General features: G+C 46.9%; 2 protein-coding genes across 5 annotated transcripts in view; one reads left to right on the top strand and one right to left on the bottom strand.

The window, feature by feature from the left end:
- Positions 1–3,494, bottom strand: part of sympk (symplekin) — a 10,576-nt gene extending 7,082 nt beyond the window's left edge. Inside the window, exons 1-9 of the mRNA XM_086219570.1 lie at positions 3,272–3,494; positions 2,905–3,033; positions 2,411–2,476; positions 1,937–1,990; positions 1,788–1,861; positions 1,577–1,703; positions 1,070–1,319; positions 821–991; positions 50–289 (exon numbers count right to left, since the gene is read on the bottom strand). Of these exons, the coding sequence (XP_086075696.1) occupies positions 50–289; positions 821–991; positions 1,070–1,319; positions 1,577–1,703; positions 1,788–1,861; positions 1,937–1,990; positions 2,411–2,476; positions 2,905–2,985 (1,063 nt within the window). The 5' untranslated portion in view covers positions 2,986–3,033; positions 3,272–3,494. The remainder of the gene's footprint in view (positions 1–49; positions 290–820; positions 992–1,069; positions 1,320–1,576; positions 1,704–1,787; positions 1,862–1,936; positions 1,991–2,410; positions 2,477–2,904; positions 3,034–3,271) is intronic.
- The window catches only part of LOC147251708 (solute carrier family 35 member F5-like), a 26,394-nt gene extending 7,911 nt beyond the window's left edge, over positions 1–18,483 (top strand). Inside the window, exons 1-16 of one of the 4 annotated variants that reach the window (XM_086219575.1) lie at positions 1,576–2,663; positions 4,931–5,006; positions 5,950–6,094; positions 6,302–6,451; positions 6,833–6,895; positions 7,054–7,135; positions 7,737–7,930; positions 8,486–8,567; positions 8,659–8,746; positions 10,733–10,797; positions 10,898–11,002; positions 11,081–11,240; positions 11,635–11,725; positions 13,453–13,607; positions 14,549–14,638; positions 15,818–18,483. In XM_086219575.1, the coding sequence (XP_086075701.1) occupies positions 5,957–6,094; positions 6,302–6,451; positions 6,833–6,895; positions 7,054–7,135; positions 7,737–7,930; positions 8,486–8,567; positions 8,659–8,746; positions 10,733–10,797; positions 10,898–11,002; positions 11,081–11,240; positions 11,635–11,725; positions 13,453–13,607; positions 14,549–14,627 (1,452 nt within the window). In that variant the 5' untranslated portion in view covers positions 1,576–2,663; positions 4,931–5,006; positions 5,950–5,956 and the 3' untranslated portion in view covers positions 14,628–14,638; positions 15,818–18,483. Of the gene's footprint in view, positions 1–1,575; positions 2,664–2,985; positions 4,101–4,864; positions 5,007–5,949; positions 6,095–6,301; positions 6,452–6,832; positions 6,896–7,053; positions 7,136–7,736; positions 7,931–8,485; positions 8,568–8,658; positions 8,747–10,732; positions 10,798–10,897; positions 11,003–11,080; positions 11,241–11,634; positions 11,726–13,452; positions 13,608–14,548; positions 14,639–15,817 lie in introns of those variants that run through there. The other 3 variants (XM_086219573.1, XM_086219572.1, XM_086219574.1) reach the window with 3 other exon arrangements.
- The last annotated feature ends 2,496 nt before the right edge of the window (positions 18,484–20,979 follow it).

Genomic DNA, 20,979 nt, shown 5'->3' with positions numbered 1-20,979 from the left:
GTGTTTGAGACAGAAAAGTCTCAGCATCACCGTCGGAGCTGCCACTCACCCATCTTCACCTTCTTGCCCTCGGTGTATTGTTCGTGGCGAGGCCTTTTGCGCTGATCCCGGGCCGTGGGTGTGGAGCGAGTGATTTCACTCTGGGGCATTCCCAGGTCCAGCAGCAGAGTGCTGATTTGACCCTGGAACTCCAGGCTGCAGGGGTGCTTGAGGACGGCCACTAGATGGAGCTTCAGGTTCTTCCTCACGCTGCTCACCTGAGACTTGGCCAGAGTCGGAGGGAGATTCGCTACAAAGAATGAAAAAGGGTTCACCCGTCAAGACTGGAGGACTTGCTTCTTCTAAGGCTGATAAGTTGACGTGGTCAAACATTCATTCATGGGAGCAAAGACTCCTTTTGAGAATAAAAACTTGGATGAACTGAAAAGAAAAATTTCATACTTTTTAAATGAGATGTCACAGATGACAAATCACACCGATCCGCAGGGCATTTGCGAATTTTGAAAATGAGAAATGTCCAGACCACAGACCTGAACCATGAATGAAACATCGCCTGAAAAACTCCGGTTTCGTGTGGTTGTCATAGTTGATCTCTCTTTCTACTGCTTATTGATTTTTCTCTAAATCTGAAAATACAGTCACCAGCCATTCAACATCAATCATCACTGAGTTTTTACACAGAAATCAAACTGGAATGTTTGATTCTTTTGTACCTGGAACATTTACATTAGAAGAAATTGTTTATATTTCTTTTTGCCCTGCAGAGTTTAAAAATGTAAATGAGGCATCATGACCAGGCCCAGAACCATGACGGTCTCACCATGTAAGGTCTCGTATGCCTGCACCACCTTGGACATGAACATGGGTCTCTGGCGTGCGATGGTGGCCAGCGAGCCCAGCGCCGTGGTCAGGTTGATGCTGGAGATGGCCGGGTGGACCATGAACTTGAGCAGTTTGTCCAGCGCGACCTTCCCCTCCTCACACAGAACATCTGAGGGAGACAACATCCAAGCATGAGTCCCGCTGAGGTTAAAGAGGCGAGCTTACGTGGCCCGGCGTTCCTCCTCACCGTAGCGAGTGTACGGGTGATCTCTGGGCACTTTGTCCAGGCTGATGTCTCCCTCCTGTCTTTTAGGGACGTCTGAGTCCGACGTCCGCGGTGACAAAGTGATAATCAGAGACTCTGTGAACTTGATGGCATGAGTGCGCACGCCGTCGTTCTCAGAGTCCAGCAAAGCCAAGACGTCTCCTTTCATCTGTGTGACCATGTCCCAGCAGGCTTCCTGCATCTCCGACACGGCTTTGGACCGCACCAGCCACTGGAACCACATGGACGGAGTGTTAGTTCACCAGCTGGAACGCTACAGTATTCGGACAATTCCATGTAGTTGTGTTAAAACGGGAACTGCATGATTGCTGTTTCTACTGCTCTTGGTGCATATCTGATGCATAAAGTGAACCTAATCTCATCCTAGAGTCCTGATAGTGAATCACAGGCGCAGGGATCAACCCTCGTATTTTGGCTGCTTCATGGATACCAAGAATTACAAGGCTTGCAAATGTAATCCGTCACCACCTGCAGAGTGACTTTGTAGAGCTGAGTGAGGCTGAGGATGGCCTTCTTCACCACGTTCACACTCTCGTCCTTCAGCAGCATGTTGAGGTTTGCGATCAGACGCAGGAGCAGCTCGTTGTCTCTCTTACTGAACAGATAGAAAACAGAAAACACGTTTAATGACGATGTTCTTCAACAAACGACGACATGACCAAAGCGGGCAGTGACCCACCACGCTTCCTCAATGAAGCCGATGACGAACTTTCTCACTTCGATGGACTTGTCCGTCTGGAAGGCGATCATCTCCTACAGGGTCAAGAAGAACTACGGTTCTGATCACAGTTCACGATTTTCAGTTTGAAAAGCATCATTCTCACTTACATCCAGGAAGTTGTCCAGGAGAGAAGGGTCCTTGTTGATGATGAGCTCCTGGACCTGAGGACAACATCAGTGCTCAGTGTTGATGAGGAGGCAGAGAGGCTTCCTCGCTCAGTTTACCACTTGGGATCACAAACGTCACCATCTCACATAACATCAACGTGCCAGTAGAAGTCAAGTGAACATGTGTGATGTGGGCTGCAGCGTAAGGAGTTGTACAGCAGCAGGGTGAGAAGCAGTGGCGGTGCTGGTTGGTCCACTCCCACGCAGGTGTGGACCAACCAGCAGCAGCCTGGAGACTGAGGCTGAGCTCCCGGTCTCAAGTACTCCAGCTCTTTGATATGGATGCGATGCGATGAGGTCATTATCACCTTCATTATTGTGTGTCAAAGAGCCCCGACAACGATCAGGAATCGAATGGTTTTGTCATTCTTATTCTTATCTCACAAAAGTACGAAAAGAAATGAGACGACAAACCTGTTTGAGCACCGCCAGCTTTTCATCTGTGGGGATCAAGGCGGCCTGATTAAGAAGATCCACGACCTAGACAGAGAAAATGGACATAATAGGACATTCCATTAACCTCCATTCATGTGGACAGTCAAAACCAATCCCTAATCCCAATCCTAACCTGAACTTTACCTCAATTCACACCTTAACTCTGACCTAAACCACTAACCCAGGAATTATGCTGTGCCACATGAGGTCTTTGGTCCCGTGAGGACAAGAGGTGAGTGTGTCCATCATAGCATCACCGTAAACTGTCAGTCAGTGCACACCATAACTAGCAACCCTTTTACCTTCAATACAAGTAAGGTCATTTGATTTTTACATGTATTAGTAACAACATTTGTGGAGTGACGGAAATATTACTCAAATATAGGTCCTACAAGAACCCCAGGCCATATCTGGTCCTGTTACAGTACAAAACTCCGGGGTACTGTGACGAAGATGCGAGCAGCAGTTCTTACTTTTTCACTGGTTGTCATGTTGACATGGGAGGTCTGCAGTTTAGAGGATGGCGTTTCTCCCTCCACTGCAGAAAACTCCATGCTGCTCTGGCTTTAACTCACTATGTGAGAAACATGGCACTCAAAATCCTGTCAAACAGCACAGTAAAAAAATCTGTCACTTACAGTCGCAGTGTTTGCTAACGAGGGAGGGAAGAGCGGCAGCCTGCTACACAAACACATCGTGTGGCTGAATTTATAAATGTTTATATTCTATCAGAGGTGGAAAAACATTTGCTATCAGCCAGGAATAACGAGGATTTACAGGGAAACGTTAATTCAGCGTTCTCGGCTAACGTTAGCGCGCTAACAACACGCTAGCACTCACGCGACGAGTTGTTCCTACATATGACGGCAGGTCGAGGAGAGCTACTGACAGAAGATGCACATCCCGACGTCTACGTCAAATAATTGAATTTGTAGCTAAAGGGACAAACTAGTAGACAGAGACGGTTAAATAACTCATAAAGCACAAAGCCGCTTCTGTAAAAAAGGAGCCTGCCATTGAAGAGACGTTTTTCTTCTTCGTGGTTGCTAAGAGAGTTACAAGAGTTACACCGCCGCCTGCCGGAGACACCGCCAAAGCAAACAAACAACAAACAAACACCAAACACAGTCGAAACACGAATAATAATCTCCTGCTGTGTGGAGTGTCCTCAATGAAAATGTTACAATGACGTAATAGAAAAAGTGAAAGACGTCTTAATTAAAAAAGAACATACGGAAGAAAAAAATGTAAGTTGGCAATGACACAAAATATTTGATATTTAAAGTATTTACGATTTAAAGGGAGAGTACTCAGACACGCTGCTGGCGCCCTTAACGGAAGGAACAATAAAATACACATTGTCTGTCAGAGAAGACAATATTTATATATGGTTACACAAAAACCTGTAAAGTCCCGATGTGACACTCCGGTACAGCAGGCGGCGCCATGTACCTTCGACGTTGGTTTTATCCCGCTTGAAAAAAAACCCACGAAGACGTCTTGTCTCCATAAGTGATGTCACCTGATTACGAAGAGGGTGTGCTAATGTTTACAACCACTCAACCGACAACTTTGTCGCAATAACTGGGGTTTTTGGGGGGATATCTCTGCAGCGTATTGAAGACGAGCAAATGTTGGCGCCAGCTAAATGACGCCCCCTCGCATTCAGGTAGAAGAAGATCCTTTATTAGTCATTGTTGTCTCTTTATCAACAGGCTTGTTAGCGCTGGGCTAGCTTGTCTACGTCAGATATCTGATGTGGATAAATAGCGTCGGACAGGTTGTAGCTCAGCCCAACCAGACACATCGACACAACTTCTATCCTGAATCTAAAGTTTGCATTTTATTGGAACTAAGCTAGTAGCATTACTCACCCACTGTAGCTGCTCAGTTGCTATTTAAATATCGAGCTTTCAAGCTGTTACGCTGGCTTTCACTCATTTCAATAAAGTAGCAGCTCAAAGCCTCTTATCAATAAATTATTTGTAATTGTAGTTCCGTCGAGCTGAAGCTTAATTTTGTATTGCAACCAGCTTCAGCTGTCAATGGGTTTCATTGAACTTGCAACATGATTTATCTTTATTTGGGGCAAGTATTGTGTTGAAGCATTCTTAGGTGTGACTGTATCTTTTTTTCCACGGCTTATAAAAGTTGTACTTTTTGAATTGTGTGAAGAAATGAGGTGGTCCTCCGCTTTGTCGAATCTCCAAATAAGACAAAGGGTAGTTAATTTTCCTACCAAAAAAAAAAAATATCATCATTTACAAAAAGCAGTAAATACAGATTTTGTGTTGCCAGTAAATGTTTGATAGTAACAAATCAGCAATTATCACATAGTTGGTGACCAATTTCTTTTCTTCTGTTACCACAGAACATAAATATCACCCTTTACAGTAGCATCAGTGTTACTCAGGCAGTCTTTTATGATAACAGTTCTTGGAACGGAGCAGACGAGCTGTGGCGGTGGTGAGCTGATGGCATCCTCTCTTTTGGTGGCAGGTTTCTGTGGTTGGTCCTGAATCTCAGCGCCTTCAGAAGCAGAAGCAACGTCTCAGAGGGTTTTGGAGTTGAACAGGTGTGTAGTTAACAATGTCGTTGTCACATTGCTTCATTGTCATCTGGTTTTACCAACATTCTCTTATTCAAGGTCCCAGTAAAGACAGTGCAGATAATTGAATTTATTATTACTAAACTACACATGTCACATTTTTTCAGGCGCATTTGCATTGAGGCTGGGACAGCACATGTAGCCTGATGCTATGAAATTTAAAGGAACACACAAAGTTTTAGGGAATGTCTGTTATTGTCCATCGTCCCCAGTGACAGAGAAGAAGACAGAGCTCCTTTTGGAGGGAGCTGAGACCCAGGCTAGTTAGCATAGCACAGTGAAAGGTTGGTGGTTGGAAGTGTTAGCATTGCTCTGTCAAAATTGCTACATGACTGACACTTCAGCTGTGTCAACCTGTGAAATTATACAACCGCTACAACTGTGATTATTGTGTTGAACAGTTCTGCACAAATGGCTGCAAAGAACATTTCTACATTTATGCGATGAATAAACGTGTGATGAATTTTTCCGTTCTTTTGTTACATGTGAGGAATAATTTCATGGAACACTTCAGAGATAGAGCCAGGTTGTGATTTAGCTTGCTCGTAGCCTGTTAGCCTACCTGAAGTCTGGCAGAAACTCAAGTATTTGATGGTCGTGGAGGCTCGTAGCAGAGCACCACACACAGGAGGAGCTTCGCCAGCACGCCCGAGCTCATGTGGCATCTGAGCTGGCATTCGTGCTGTTATTGTGGTTTATTTAATTGAGGTAAATCTCGTTACTTTTTTAACCAATGCTGCACAATATTTGTCTTTTGTATTTTTACACCTATGTAACTTAACATTGAGTGGTGTGTAACATTTGTACAACATCAGCTCAGCTGTTGTAGTGCTGCTAGAATTCCCGTTCGACTGTGATGGTCAAGTCAGGTTTCTAAATGTGCGGTGTTGCTGGCTGGACGTTTCCTCAGTGTCCTGATGGAGTGCGTGTTCATCATGAACCGGATGGGCTCTCAGGGCAGCTCGGCGGCAGCCCAGCGGAGACGCATGGCCCTGGGGGTGGTGATCCTCCTGCTGGTGGATGTCATCTGGGTGGCCTCCTCTGAGCTGACGTCGGTGAGGCTTTGTCACTGTCACTGTCGTGTGTTAACGTGTAAATATTAACCATTTATGTGTAGCTCTCATTACCTGCCGGAGCGTTTGAACTCTCAACTATTTCACAGTTAGAAACTTAAATTTGCAGTGACTCTCAGAATCTCATGAACTCCTCCTTGTTTTGACCTGTTGGTCAGACTATAAAAGGTCATTCTCCCGTCTCTGCAGTACATTTTCAAGCGACAGGAATACAACAAGCCCTTCTTCAGCACCTTCACCAAGACCTCCATGTTCGTGCTCTACCTGCTGGGGTTCCTGCTGTGGCGGCCCTGGAGGCAGCAGTGCACCGGCTCCCTCAAACGCCGGCGCTCATCCTTTGTAAGTCACCGCACTTCCTCACACGGCCGAGAAAAATGAGAGGAGCTTTCAGCTTTTTTCTTTCTTTCGAAGCCGTCCATGTTAGAAGGTGTTTTTATTCTGGTGAAGACTGTAGACTGGAGGCAGTATGTTGACCAACTATTGGCAGCATGTCGTGTCAGGAGCAGGTCCACTGTGGTCACAGGTCGCTCTGAAGGCTCACACCTGGGACACCTACAACCACCATGTAACATTTCTAGTTTGCGAATCATTCAATTTTCCACACGCAGCCTTTTCATCGGATCTGGTCGGTGCATTAAACCTCAGTGTCGGGATGAAAACATGAATATGAATGTTTGTGTGCTGGCTCTTAGCCGATGGTTTGAATGCCTCTTCCTGCAGTTTGCTGACGCTGAGGCCTACTTCGCCCCCTGCACCAATGACACCACGGTCAACAACGGTTTGGTATGTAGTTTGCCTGCAGCAGCATTAAAGCCCATGTTAGCATGCTAGCAGAAGGCGTCAGGGCAGTTGGAGGACGCGTTCCTTCAAGTCCTGCTGTAGCTGCAGCCTTTAACCCTTCGACTGCCTCCTGTGACTGACCTTCTGTCCCTCTTGTGCAGAGCGAACCGCTGTACGTTCCGGTGAAGTTCCAGGATGTAGCTACTGATCACTCACATTGTTTGACTGGAGACTGTAAATCTTGTGAGTACATGGCCGACATCTCGAGCGTCATAAAACAGCATTGCAACTACTTTTGTAATTTGTTTCATCAATGAGTTTTGTAAGGTGGCCCTGAGAGATGAAAACGTGCAAATTGACAAAACCCAAGAAAAGCTCTTTTATGAACTTGGCAACACAAACCTCATTAACTCAAACTCCCACAGCACAAAGACAGGCATCTGTAGACGGGTTTATGAGTTGCGCTGCTGTGTGAGTTGCAGTGTGTTTTCTAACCTCTGGCCTCAGGATTTGGCGTCTAGTTTCCGTGTGTGTTCTTGAGTCGCTGTGTTGAGCTCCACAGTTTTGTCTCATCAAGCAGCATGTGTCCAGCAGAGGGCAGTGCCGAGACGCAGCTAGAGAACGACCTCTTTGACCTGCAGTCTCAGAACTCGTTTCCATTTCATCAAATATGTAAACTAGAAAGCACTGCAGCCTCCTCTAACCACCAGGTGGCGCTATGACTCAGCTCAACTCAGCTTGCAGATGTCTTCAGGACTCTTCTTCATGTTTGGATGATGATCGTCTCTTCCACGGTCCACTTTCTCCCTGCCTCCATCATTTCATGCTTCTCTCCACCTCTCAGCGGCCTCCAGAAAGCAGCGAGTACGTTTCAGTAACATCATGGAGGTGCGGCAGCTGCCCTCCACTCAAGCCCTGGAGGCCAAACTGTCCCGCATGTCCTACCCTGCTGCCAAGGACCATGAGGCCATGTTGCATAGCGTGGGCAAGCTGACCATCACTGATGTGGCCAAGATTAGCTTCTTCTTCTGCTTTGTGGTGAGTTGATCAGATCTGAAAGACCTGAAGGACGGCGCCCCCTCAGTGCATGTAGAAGAAAAAAGACAACCCTGAAACACATTTGATGGGGAACTGAGGAGGAGGAAAGGATGAAGGGAAGAAATGGCGATTTATATGTGCATGAAAAGAAACTAGTGAGTAAATGTATGGAGGAATTCACATGCAAGGGAAAAACTGAATCATGAAAAAAATGAATACAATTAAGAATTAATGGAGGAAGTCAGTAAGTAGTGGGATTTCTACTACAGTAATTGAAGAAGTAGTAAAAATCAAAGAAGTCATTAAGAACCTTACAACAACAAATGAATACAGACACAAATTCAAAATGTCACATGCCTGCGCAGGTTTTTTTTAATGTTTGCGTCGTATTTCACTATTTTTTAAAATTTTTTGCCTTTATTTGATTTTAATCGATTCCTTGTATCTAATATAATCCGAACCCATGACTTGTAGTCGTGAGTCGTAGTAGACGGGTGGAGGAATCGGCGCTGTGTCGTAGGAGGTAATGAGACTCTTCCTCTCCTGGTCCTCCAGTGGTTCCTGGCTAACCTGTCCTATCAGGAAGCTCTGTCTGACACGCAGGTCGCCATCGTCAACATCCTGTCGTCCACCTCAGGTGTGAAAGATCCTCAATATCCTAACGGCTCAGATGTTCAATAGGGTTTCCTCATATTTTAGAGTGTTGGCGCTCTTCTCTCCATCTCCAGGCCTGTTCACGCTCATCCTAGCCGCCATATTTCCCAGCAACAGCAGTGACCGCTTCACCTTGTCCAAACTGTTGGCTGTGGCTCTCAGGTAGGACTGGAGGGCATGCTGGGATTTGTAGTTCTCACTGTGTATTTGCATCAGTCCTCGTCTAAGAAGCTGCTGAGTGTTGATCAGAGTTACTGCATCTCTGGTTGCTGGCCAGTAAGAAGACTTAAGCAGGTTCAGGTTCAGGTCTTTTCCCGGCTCAAGTCCCCAGATTCTCACGTCTTTGATCAGCGAAGAGAAACTGGAATGTTGAAGCTTCTCAGTTTAACTTGGGTGGTGGTGGTGGTGCTCACAGGCACAGCGTCAGCAGCTTAAACCAGCTGTTGCTTCCTTGCGTTCCATAGTTACTGACAAATGTGATATTAAAACGAGAAAAATATGAGGAGTATCTGTCAGTACGACTCGCCCACGAGAAGGATGGTGGTAGTCCAGTCAGGTTTATCTGTACGGCACCAAACCCCAACCAAAGTCCTGTCCTGACTCTGTCCAAGTAGAGCAGGTCCAGCACCTCCCTCCTTCAATGAACCTCCACCCAACAATCCTCCATCAGCAGCACATCCTGCAACAGCAGCCACCAGAACCTTCCTTTACCAGCAGGGTAAAGCTCAGTAACTTCAGTTTAGCAGAGTCTAATAAAGGAAATGATGGTCCTCCATGTTGTTCTGTCCTTCAGACAGGCCTCAGTTTAGTCAGCTGGTTTGTTCCATGTGGATCATTGAGTGTTTCCTGATCATGTGACCTAGAGGAAGCAGGTGTAGGGTTCATGAACAGACTGATGGAAACCGATTGAGTCTAGAAGAGAGAGAAATGCAGCAGCCAGACTGTTGTTATCAACATCCACATGAATATTGGTTCTACTGGTACTGGAGGAACTGCAGTATTCTGCCATGTACATCAGGAACTCTGTGTAACTGATGACGAAAAATGCACTCTGAAAAGTCAAAGTAGGAGGAACGCGTCTCTGCTGGTTCCAAATCCAGCAAATCCCAGTGAAGGAGTCACTCAAGGAGGTCCAAATGGTGACCGGGGAATTGTTTTTTAAGGCCAGTCCTTTAATACAAACATGCAGATATTTGCACCTGTGTATCAGTACTGTAAAAGAGCGAGTACTGTGGTATATTGCTGGACTGACTTCATGGCACTCTGCTACTATCAGGATCTTTATCTGAGCTAACTTTAAGAAGTTAATTAATGACCTCACAGCTGAGCTCGTGGAATTGTTGAAAGGCAAACAAATACGGTTTTACATCTGCATGAATGCGATAAAACGCAGTCGGACCCGGAGCAGCTGTTGGTCTCCTCTCCTCCTCCTCCTGGGGGCGAGCAGCGGAGCGCAAGGTTCAGCCCAGCAGGACCTCAGCGCTCGCTGCCTCCATCAGAAGCTCTGCAGGGACAGTACCCATGCTAAGATCAGCGTTGAGATATCCTGATATTTCTGGCATTCAGAATGAAATCCCAGCTTTGAACACAGGATCTCATTTATTATGGATCCACCGTGTTCTCCTGCAGCATTCCTGCTAAAAATTTGAGTGTTCTTGCGTCGGGTTCAAAGACGTTCATACATAAAATAGGAACTTTCACAATTTGGGAAGTGCGCTTGTTGGCTTTCAGATGAGAGGCTCGGTTTCACCCTCATGTCTGAGTGAGTTGGCTCGGAGCTTGACTGTGGAAAGTGGCACGTCCTGAGGTGTACGATGCATCGATGTTCTCATGTCTGCTCATCGGGATTTGGGATTTATGTCTCTGGGTTCTGTGTCTGCCTCACGTTTTCTTCGACCAGATCTCTGTAAAGGTTCTCCAGGGGCTTTCCTCACATTTACTGTGCGTCAGTAATTGCGTCTGTCAGTTCGTTCGCTTTTTTGATGTCAAAACCTTCAGTGAAAACAAAAGTTTAAAAACATCCACAAACATCAGTTGGGACTCGAGGAAGAACTGAAATGATTTGGGGGGTCAAAGGTCAAGGTCGCTGTGACAACCGTGATGCAGTGTTTCTTGTTAAGGGGTGTAACAGGTTTCTGTCTTGTTCAGCATGGGAGGAGTCGCCCTCGTCAGCCTCTCCAGCATGGACAACCCTGATGACAAGGGTGTTATAGGTAACCATGGCAACCCCACCTCCACTTGATCACTTCCTCATCAGCCAGTCAGGAAGAATGAAAAGTGTGACGCCTTCCTGCGTGTTACATCCTCTTGTAGGTTCTCTGTGGTCGCTGGCCGGAGCGATTCTCTACGCCGTCTACATCGTCATGATCAAGAGGCGGGTGGATCGGGAGGACAAGCTCGACATCCCCATGTTCTTCGGTAGGCGGAGCTTTGGCTGGCGGCGAGATGGCGAGGTTTTGTGTTGAAGTGTTGTAAGTTGTCGTGTGTGTCGCTCAGGGTTTGTGGGTCTCTTCAACCTGCTGCTGCTGTGGCCGGGCTTCCTCCTGCTCCACTACACGGGCTTCGAGGTCTTCGAGCTCCCCAGCCAGCTGGTCTGGACCTTCATCCTCATCAATGGGCTGATCGGGACGGTCCTCTCAGAGTTCCTCTGGCTCTGGTGAGCTGCCCACCCACTGTTGCCTCCACCTGGGAGGTCATGTTGTTGGAGGGGCGGAATCTGGGCGGAGGAGGGAGCCACTGATGCTTCAGGCAGATCCAAGTTGTTGTGATGTGTGAAATATCACATGGGCCTTGATGCATGACGAAGCTTGTGTACATTTATTAGTACATATTAGAAAAGATGTCTAGACTTGAATTTGTCTCATTCCACGGACCTTTTACAACTATAATCAGGCACATTTGCCATTCATAAGTTCTTGATCATCTCTAGAAATGTCCTCATTTCTGTCACCAAAGCCTGACAGCATAAAAACAAGTGAGAATGTAGACTGAGCTCAGACGAATCACTCGTCCGTGAGTGCTGACCGCTCAAGTCTGGTGTCTCTCCACAGGGGCTGCTTCCTCACGTCTTCTCTCATCGGGACTCTGGCGCTGAGCCTCACCATCCCGCTCTCCATCATGGCAGATATTTGCATGGAGAAGGTTAGTTTTTGATCTGAGATTCTCAAAGGTGGTCTGAGCGTGTTGGGGTTTCAAAGTTCACACCATAGGGGGCAGCGTTTAACCAGGGGTTTGGCGTTTCCACCGCTACTGGAAAAGCTGAGAAAATGAAAACTTCTTGAGTGTGAGTGCAGGATGAATCCTCACCAGTGGATTTCCCCTCCAGCGCTCAGCTGGTCTCAAGCGTTTAATGAACGAATGAGATCGCTGTGATGAGCTTCCCTGTAGGGGGTTGAGGAGTGAAGGTGAAGAGGTCCTGATGGAGGTTATTAGTCATGGACCGTCACGCCAGGGTCTATAGGTGCAGCTCCCTTGGACTGCAGCGACTCACCGCCACCTCATGAGGAACAAAGTGGTATAACAGGATGAGACGGCCCAGCGGTACCTGGTTCATGTGCTTAGGAACGATCCTCTGAACATCTAGTTTGAAATGGGTTTATTTTTTACTCTGGTTTGAAGAGGGGAGGACAGGTGATGGTGGCACTCCCTCTACGTCGATCCGCTCATCACAACGTAGCATCCAGTCAGGTTTCTGTCAACCTGCTGAATTTAAGCTCAGTGCTCAGTGTTTGCTCTCCAGAGGGAAATGACCTGTTGAGCAGCTTCTCATTCACTGTCTGTGTGTGGTTCGGTGCCGAGCAGCTCATGTAGACCCGAACCAGAGCGACAAGATTCAGCTGAGAGTTCCAACTGGACAGTTAAATGATGAGCTGCAGAGATCCGGTTGGCTGAGGGCGGCGCCTCCAGCAGCGCCGGCAGGTCCTGGCCGATCACTGACGTGCGGCTGATGCACAGTGATTGATTGAGCTGGACTGACTGGATTGTTCACTGTGCACCAGTGTTCTACCAGTACCAAGGTGCAAAGGTGAAAGGCTAATTTCTCAAACTGGATTTATTAAAGAATAGTTAACGTTGTCTGTCATGACTGCTCAAATTAAGACCAAAATAAAGCAGTCAACGAAACGGAGCGGAGGCTCTATAGCACCCTCTGCTGGACTCACCACGTTACACCGTTTTAAAATCACAACAGGCTTTGTTTTCTGCATTTTGTGTGCTGCGAAAAAAACCCTTCATGAATGACGCATGGCTGGAAACACGTGAGTGGACTGATCCGGGACCTACAGCTCGGGCCTTAATCACGACCCTCCTCGTGCTGGGAGGTGGAACTGATCTGCATCAGCGTGATGGCGACATGTTTTCACAGCGGTTACACGTCTGTGTTGTTGTCACGTAGCAACCGCGACGCTTCACAAACACTTTTGGTGACACAAGCATGTAACGTGAGCGTGTCAGAAGCATGTAGGCCAACTACACGCGTGTTTCTACACAGGAACGTCGAAGGAAGCCCCTCATTGGTCCAGACTCACATTTTCTTCAGGTCTTATTCACTGACTCCTCCTGGTACACGTCACATCCTCAAGTACTGGTTCTGATGTCATTATGCAGTACTTTTACTGCTTTGCGCGTGTGTTGTGTTATAATTGTGTTTGATGCAACACAACATGTTGACTCTTTTACGATGAAGCATCAGTAGACTTTAGTAAAGGCTTCGAAGACTCCAGAGCTCCTACAGCCTCTCCAGCACAGTCACGACTCTGATGTTCCACTGGGTTCCAGGAGTACGTCTGCAGCGTCGAGCTTGTTGTGACCTTGCGGGCCACATTTAGTAGGTCCTCAAGTGAAGCGAGGATCCTCTCTGTGTGTTCCAGGTTCGTTTCTCGTGGCTGTTTTTCGCCGGGGCGGTTCCTGTCTTCCTCTCCTTCTTCATTGCCACGCTCTTGTGCCATTACAACAACTGGGACCCCGTCATGGTGGGGCTGAGGAGGGTCTACGCCTTCATTTGCAGGAAACCACGCATTCACAGGTACATGTTGCTGTAATCTCGCCATATTTGGAGATGATGAGCTCAGAAAGTCCCTGTTTGCGTTCAGCACCGTTATTGATGGCTTCCCAGACACAGATCGGTGTCTGGCCCTCTGAGCAGCGATTAGTTTCAGGTCCAGATGGTTCTGTTGGAAAAAGAGCCGGTCGAATTTAGACATGTTGGTCATCAGTTCAACCCCCGAACATGAGATCAGGACACAGGCAGCCCCGCCCCTCCAGAGGCGTCCTCTCCCGGAGTCATCGTTGCCATCGTTGATGCTCTTTCAAGTTTTCTGCCATTGTTGTCTTTTTGTTGTGTTTTTTTTTCCTTTTGGTTAAATAGTTGATAGGAAAAAAAACTGCAATTTGAGGAAAAAAAAGAGCTTTTTTGTTCTTTTACCACAAAATGAGAAAATGATGACGTGTAACAACTTCCATTGATGAGCTCTGATCTCCTGGTGTGAAGCACCATATAAGGACAAGGAAATATCTGGTGACGTAAACGATCGCCGGGTTGGTCAGGTTCCAGACCGTATCCTCTGGTCTGAGGTCCTGAGTCATAAAAGTGCCAGCTCGGTCTCGTGGAGCGAGCGATGAGGACGCCCTCTGCTGCAGCGTGTGTTTATCAGGGTCTTAGTCGTTTTTCGTGGCGTCACACGAGGTGACTCAGCTCAACTCCTGCTTCTGTGGTTCCTGTCACGTGCAGGAGGTGAGTTGAATCAGTTTAAGAGCTTCTGATGATTAAACATGAATTCACCTCAACTCTCACACTTTGATTACTAGTACAATCGGTTCTGATTTAGAGCTGGAAGCCTCGCCGTCTTGACTTGGCGTTCATGCACCAGCGTTCTGTGCGCCGCTCTTCTGTGAAATGATTTCGGCGAGCGATGATTATAATGATGGCTGTGACGATGATTGACACCCCGTCTCCTCCACCTCCAGACTTCCAGAGGACAGCGAGCTGTGTGAAAGCCTCATTCCTCTCCACACCATAACCCCCAACGAGGGAAGCTGCTCCTGATCCCACATCAAGTAAATGTTGTTTGTGACGATGCAGAAACCATCTGGTTGTTGGGGTTTTACTCTTCCATACCTCCGACTCAGCATTTTAAATGAATGTAGAGCATCACAACTGACTTCACTCACAGACTGACTGCTCTTTTTATCCGAGGTGTGTTTGCCTTGTTGGGATTTGATAAAAAATTGCCTCCGCCGAGCGTAGCGTCCTCGTCCTCACGCCATTATCCAAGCCTGCTAGCATACAGAAGCCATCATGACCTCTGAGGTAAAGCCTCAGCGGGATCAGCAGCCACTCACTTGTGAATTTCCCCGTCGCCGGACCAGTAAAGGAAAATCTAATAGTGGAGCTGATTTGGTAAAACATGAGCAGCGGTGGTCACAGGGGGCGTCCATGGTTTACTCACACGCTAACAGTACAGTACCTCATCCCTGGCATGTCCACTTCCTGTCGGACTACAAACATAGGACTACACATCCATGCGACGCTCTCAAGGGTTTTTCCAGCTCTGAGGAGACGAGGATCCTGTGGTTTGAGGCCCCATCCTGCAGCTCTGATGCGGTCACAGCTGTCTGACTAGAAACTGCTTTTGTTTGGGTTTTGCGTGGACGCGCTGACGTCCCAGCGATTCATCAGCCTTGTCCTGCGTCTTGTCACTTCAGCGGTTGGCGGAAGGATGATCACATAAACACTTCCGACCAGAGACTGACCACCCGCTCGAGTCTGCTAACCAGTCATAGCTTTAGTCAGGGTGTCCTCATCGGTGTCCCAGCTGGCGCCAGCAGGGTCGGTGGGGGGAAGAGAAAATAAGGTCCTCCAGATAAATCCCGGCTGTTCACTTGGCTGAGATCCATCCATCCTCCCATCCATTCTATCCTGCTTATCCGTTAAGAGTCGTGGGGGGGTGGAGCCTATCCCAGCTGACATTGGGTGAGAGGCGGGGTTCACCCTGGACGGGTCACCAGTCCATCACAGGGCCATCAGGAGCAGTTAGGAGTTCAGTTTCTTGCTCAAGGACACTTGGACACGGTCACTGGGGGAAGTGGGGATCGAACCAGCGACCCTTGGGTTCCTAGACAGCCACACCACGTCTGAGCCATGTCGCCGCCCCCCCCCCCCCCCCCCCCCACTAATATAATTAAAGTATAACTCAGGCCCACTTTCTCATTGTGTTTCTTCTTTGGTGTTCCCAGGCGGCCCATGTGGACCCACTGAGCTGACCGCCTCAGAGACACTGAACGCCCCCGGTGCCTTCAAGTCACTCTATTTATTTTCTTCTGTATGGAGACGAGGCTTCCATCTTCTCAAGATCTATTTTTTATTTCCACTTTGCTTTCGTCACACACCGACGAGCTGTTTTTACATGTTTTGTTTTTTTTGTTTCTTACATGTGAACACAAACTTTATGGTACTCTGTGATTATGTCACATGACCAAATGAAACGGTACGAACACCAACAGAAGGAACGGTTTTCAACTTCTTTGTGTTCTGTATTAAGTAGCGGACCCCCGTTTGTAGCTCAATAGGGACCCCCGGCACCACCTCAGTGAATTATTCATTTAAATTTAGTTTTGTGGTTAAGTTTTAATTTAGTTTTGGCTAATTTGTGTGCCAAGTCTTGTTTGTTTGTTTTTGCCCCGTCAGGCTACAAACATTCCCTGAGTAAATTGACAAGAAGTTACTTGAAAACTAGCAAAATAGAATAAATATTCAAATGAGGAAAACGCAGCTATTTCCACTGCACTGACATGACAGTGAAATTAAACTACCCTTCGTTTTGCTGACGACCAACTTGAAGACCCTCGAGGTCTCTGGCTTGTCCCCTGGACTTTGAGACACCTGGAGATCATTCTGAACTTTCTCATTTAGAAACCTGGATGTGTCTTTGATCCTGGATGTGTCTTTGATCTGGAGGTCCCTTTGATTATGGATGTGTGCATTCCTCACACACTGATGAGCAGTTTTACTTTTTTGTGAGAACAAACTTTATTATACTGGAGTTTTTGGACACGGTCAGTGATGACGTCATGTGACTAAATGAAATGTTTTGACTTGATCAGAACACGAACAGAGTCAAAGGGTCTCATGTTCTGGACCCAAGTTTGAAGTGACGTTTGTCATCAGGGACTCTGACACTCATCAACCTTTGAACACAAGGAGGCTGACTCAGGATCAGTGATTTAACCCTCAAAATATCAATGGCTTTTGAATTTAATGGATATTTTAAAAGTCAACTAAATGAACAGAGAGACTTCCCGGTAGGGGGAGAGACGCGCCAACTTTTGTGGAGGGTCTCTGATAGTCCATAGTCCTCAGAGGCAGACAAGAAGATTTAGCCCCTCCTCTAGGGAGCTGAGACCCAGGCTAGTTAGCTTACCAAAATGGCTGGTAGTGGGTGGGAAGTGTTAGCATCAGCTAGCTCAGGTCCAGGCTAGTTAGTTTACCAAAATGGCTGGTAGTGGGTGGGAAGTGTTAGCATCAGCTAGCTCAGGTCCAGGCTAGTTAGCTTAGCCCAATGGCTGGTCGTGGGTGGGAAGTGTTAGCATCAGCTAGCTCAGGTCCAGGATGCTGGTGTGTCCAGCAGGAATCCTCCTCCTCCTCATGATCAGTAGCAGCAGTCGCTCTTCTAGTCCTCAACAATCCTTTGGTTCTGTTGACCCAAGTTCCAGTGGAGCTTTGGAGGTGCTGCGTCAAATCACTGCTCCCAGTCAGGAAAGTAGTTCCGGCTACGTGTCTGATTCTACCACTACAACGTCTCCTCGTGTTAAACTGGTATTCATCACCAAGGTGACACACAACCCTTCTGATATTAATGCAGGCAGAGAGGGAGCTACGCTAACACTTCCCACCCACTACCAGTCATTGTGCTAAGCTAACTGTATGTGTCAGAGGATGACAAGTAGTAAGTGCGCGCGTTCCTTTCAAGTACACCACTACTTTGTGTACTAGTTCACCTGTCTGGGTTGAGTCCTGACTTCTTCAGTCTGATGTTGGACACAACGAACAAACCAAGTGCTTGAATTTAGTCCTGGTCCTCCGTCTGTGCTGGGTGCCCAACTGTGATCCGTCCTCTATAAGCTACGAAACGCTTCGCTGCAATAACGCTCGTCTGATTCAACGATCAGCGTCCTTCTCACAGTGGCTGTAAATACTGTACATGAGAGTATTGAGGTTCTGTTTGTGGAAATCAGGTGATAAAGACTCTTGATGGAGAACCCTTCAGTTTTTAAGTGTCACTGTAACAGACACGTATTCCTTCAGTTAATCAGCTGCGTTTTGTGAATTCCTGAGTTTGGTTCAGCCTCTGCCGCGTCACCCAGGATGTAAATGTGACATTGTTACGGAGGAAGAAATAACCTGAACAGGTTGAGCACTTTACGTGGCAAACATAAACCACTTCATGTTCATTGTTGCACTTGGTTTTGCCGACCCGCCTTTTGAAAGCTCTTTTCGGATGATTCAAGTTGTTATTTGTCTTTTGCTGCTTGTGTGAAAAGAAAATGCTTTTGTGTTTATCACTGGTGCTCGCCGAATCATCCACGTGACTTCTGTCTCTCTCAGGTACTTGACCACGGAGCCCGGAGCATTCATGCAGAGAAATGTTTGCTTGGGGGCCAGCAAATTAAAAAAAAAAACAACAACAACTTTTTATGCCATAAAAAAACTAGAGAGCAACTTTTCTCTGTGTGGCCGCTCCAGGCCTCCTTATGTGTCTGTTTGTTTTTAAATCTGTGTCATTCAGTCGTTGTCTTAAAGAAGACCAAAAAAGCTGTAATGATAACTTCTCCTACCAGTGTGTTTGTGTCATTCCTCTTTTATTTGATCACCATTAAAGAGCGGCCTTTTTCAACCTGGTAAACGGCGTCTCTCCTGCAGGTGAAGCAGTTCTTGTGCGCCCTCTCCAAAGGTGTTTTGTTTTTTCTTGCCGGTTGAATCTCAAACTGAGTGACTGTTCCTGGGCAGAAGTAAACACAAATTGTGAAAAAGAAAATGACATGAACAGTGATTACATTTTAAAAATGATTTTATATTTTTTTAGTCGACCCTTTCCTTATGACTGAGTTTATATTTGAATATATGTATTTATTGTTGTCTACTTTTTGTCAGGCAGCCCAAATATAAAATATTGAAGGTAGAAATTTTCATATTTAAGCAGTCAAATGTAATAAAGAGGCGTGTCCTTTATTCTCCATCTAATATCTGGTCACATGACTTGTTTAAGTTACCAAACTAGAGTTGTTGCATGGTGGTTGTTTGACTCAGCAATGTGTGCCCTTGACCTTTGACCACCAGAGCCTCCTCAGCTCCTCCCTGAGTCCCAGCGCATGTTGGAGGGCGGTGCTGAGACATGGCGTCCAGCAGCGTAAAAGCAGTTCACCGCTGAAATTTTGCCTTTTTACGCTGGACCGTTTCTCTGTGCAGAACACGGATGCGTTTTATTCTTAAAGTTACCCAACTGATGCCTTCAGTCCGGCGCTCGTGAGCACATCTTCTGGTCTGCAGCGGCACGATTGCAGACGTCTGATGAACAATCAGCTCTGATTTGACTTCATTCCGTCTTGGGTGGTTAATAACGCCCCACAGAGCCCTCGAGTGGCTCTGACAGCGGCCAATCAATTAGAGGGCTCTCCAAACTTCATCTCATCAGGTTTGACGCCATCTTGGCTCATCAATCTGCCTGCTTCGGTAAACAAAAACTTTTAGGGTTGGTAACTCGCTGCTGCTCCAAAAAGTTTGACTCACAAGGAGGAAAAACCACAGCGTACTTCAATCATTGGAGTAATTTGACAGTTACCAGGTTACCTGAAGTACTCGCTGGTACTGCCCAGCGCTCTCAGAGACAGTTAACAGTACATTTGTATGGACTTTGTTTAACCTCGTCATGTATCAAACATCAGACTCAAACTAGAACCAATATTCTACTCACCACTGCTGCTTTTTATCCAAACTTCTTCACACAGCAGCATTTTTGATTAGTCGGCACCATTCAAACATTGAAACTTTAAAAGAGCAACTTTGTGCTGAGCTTTGAATCTTTTAGTATTCATAACAATGGGACTCTTCGCTCTGTCCGCTGGAACTCAATGACGAGGCGCTGAAATGACGAGAACTCCATATCGAAGTCCTCTGGACGCGTCGCTCTGTGACACAAAACTGAAAAACTGATCACGTATCCATGCTGACGTCTCATGATGTCACCGGAGCTCCTTCAGCGGATTTGTTCAAACCTGACTTGGATGTCTGCTAGAACCAAAGATGACTCGGGAGATTTTGGTGGTCAAAGGTCAAAGTCGCCTCACTGGTGCGCCGTGAACGTCCTGTTCTTAGTCGCGTGATATCTGAAAAAAATCGGAGGGAATTTCTTCAAAATTGTCACAAATGTCTGCTGGAACTCCGGGATGATTCGAAAAGATTTGTGGGGTCAAAGGTCAAGGTCACTGTGACAGGCACACCGGGAGCATCCAGTTCTACTTTTACATACCCCAGCTAATGACTGCGACCGTGTCAGATGACTTGTTCTGGGTTACATAACCGTTTCTACTCCCCATGTTCTTGCATGCTTGGTTGGTTGGTTTGCAGCGGCTGAAGAAGCCTCGTCACCACCCTCATGACCACCCTCATGAACCCTATCCTGCTGAAACGTGTTGGTGATCAGGTGAGAAACAGCTACTGATTTTCCCCCTTGGTCTGCACCTCTATTTGTTGTTGTGTTCTTTTTGCGCGTATTTGACCAACCAGGAGAGAAGCGGTTCCGCTGGGACCGGCAGGAGCCCGGCTGCAGCTGACCAGACGGTGGTTGAGCTTCCAGTGGGAATGCAGTCAGATCATCAGACCAGAGAAAGTTTTGAGAAAAGCAGATGCAGACGTGCAGACGACCATCTGTCCTCGTCGCTCACCATTCAACCTTCTTCCCTTTCCCTCTTTGACCTCGCTGAAGTTCTCGAATCTTTAAAGGATGTCAACACAAACCTCCCTGCCGCTGCGTCTGCTTTGTGTCAGGCTGGTTTGAACCTTTCGACTGCTCATGGTTTCCCCTTTGAATCAAGAACTGCCTGGCTCACTTCTCCATCGTCCTACTTCAGGCTGCGCCAGGTGAATGTGGCTTTTCAGGTTGAGGCTGACTCATATCTTTAACATCATCGCCTATCAAAACAAGACGGTTGCAGACCTCAGTTATTTTTGTGATTCATGTTCTTGTTGCAGAATCTCTTTAACTGTTTATTTGTTCAATATAAACCACTGTTAGTGTTCCTGTAGAAGGGAGGTTCTGATGATAAGACTTGAAACCAGACCTCAGCACTCATGTGGCCTGTCAGGGTTTAATGTTTAACCACCCTGCCCTTGTGGGAGGGAG

Source organism: Aulostomus chinensis, chromosome 12 (genome assembly GCF_037954235.1).
Source record: "Aulostomus chinensis isolate RoL2024-O1b breed Wild chromosome 12, RoL_Achi_v1.0, whole genome shotgun sequence".
NCBI lineage: Eukaryota > Metazoa > Chordata > Actinopteri > Syngnathiformes > Aulostomidae > Aulostomus > Aulostomus chinensis.
This window is presented reverse-complemented; position numbering and strand designations above follow the sequence as displayed.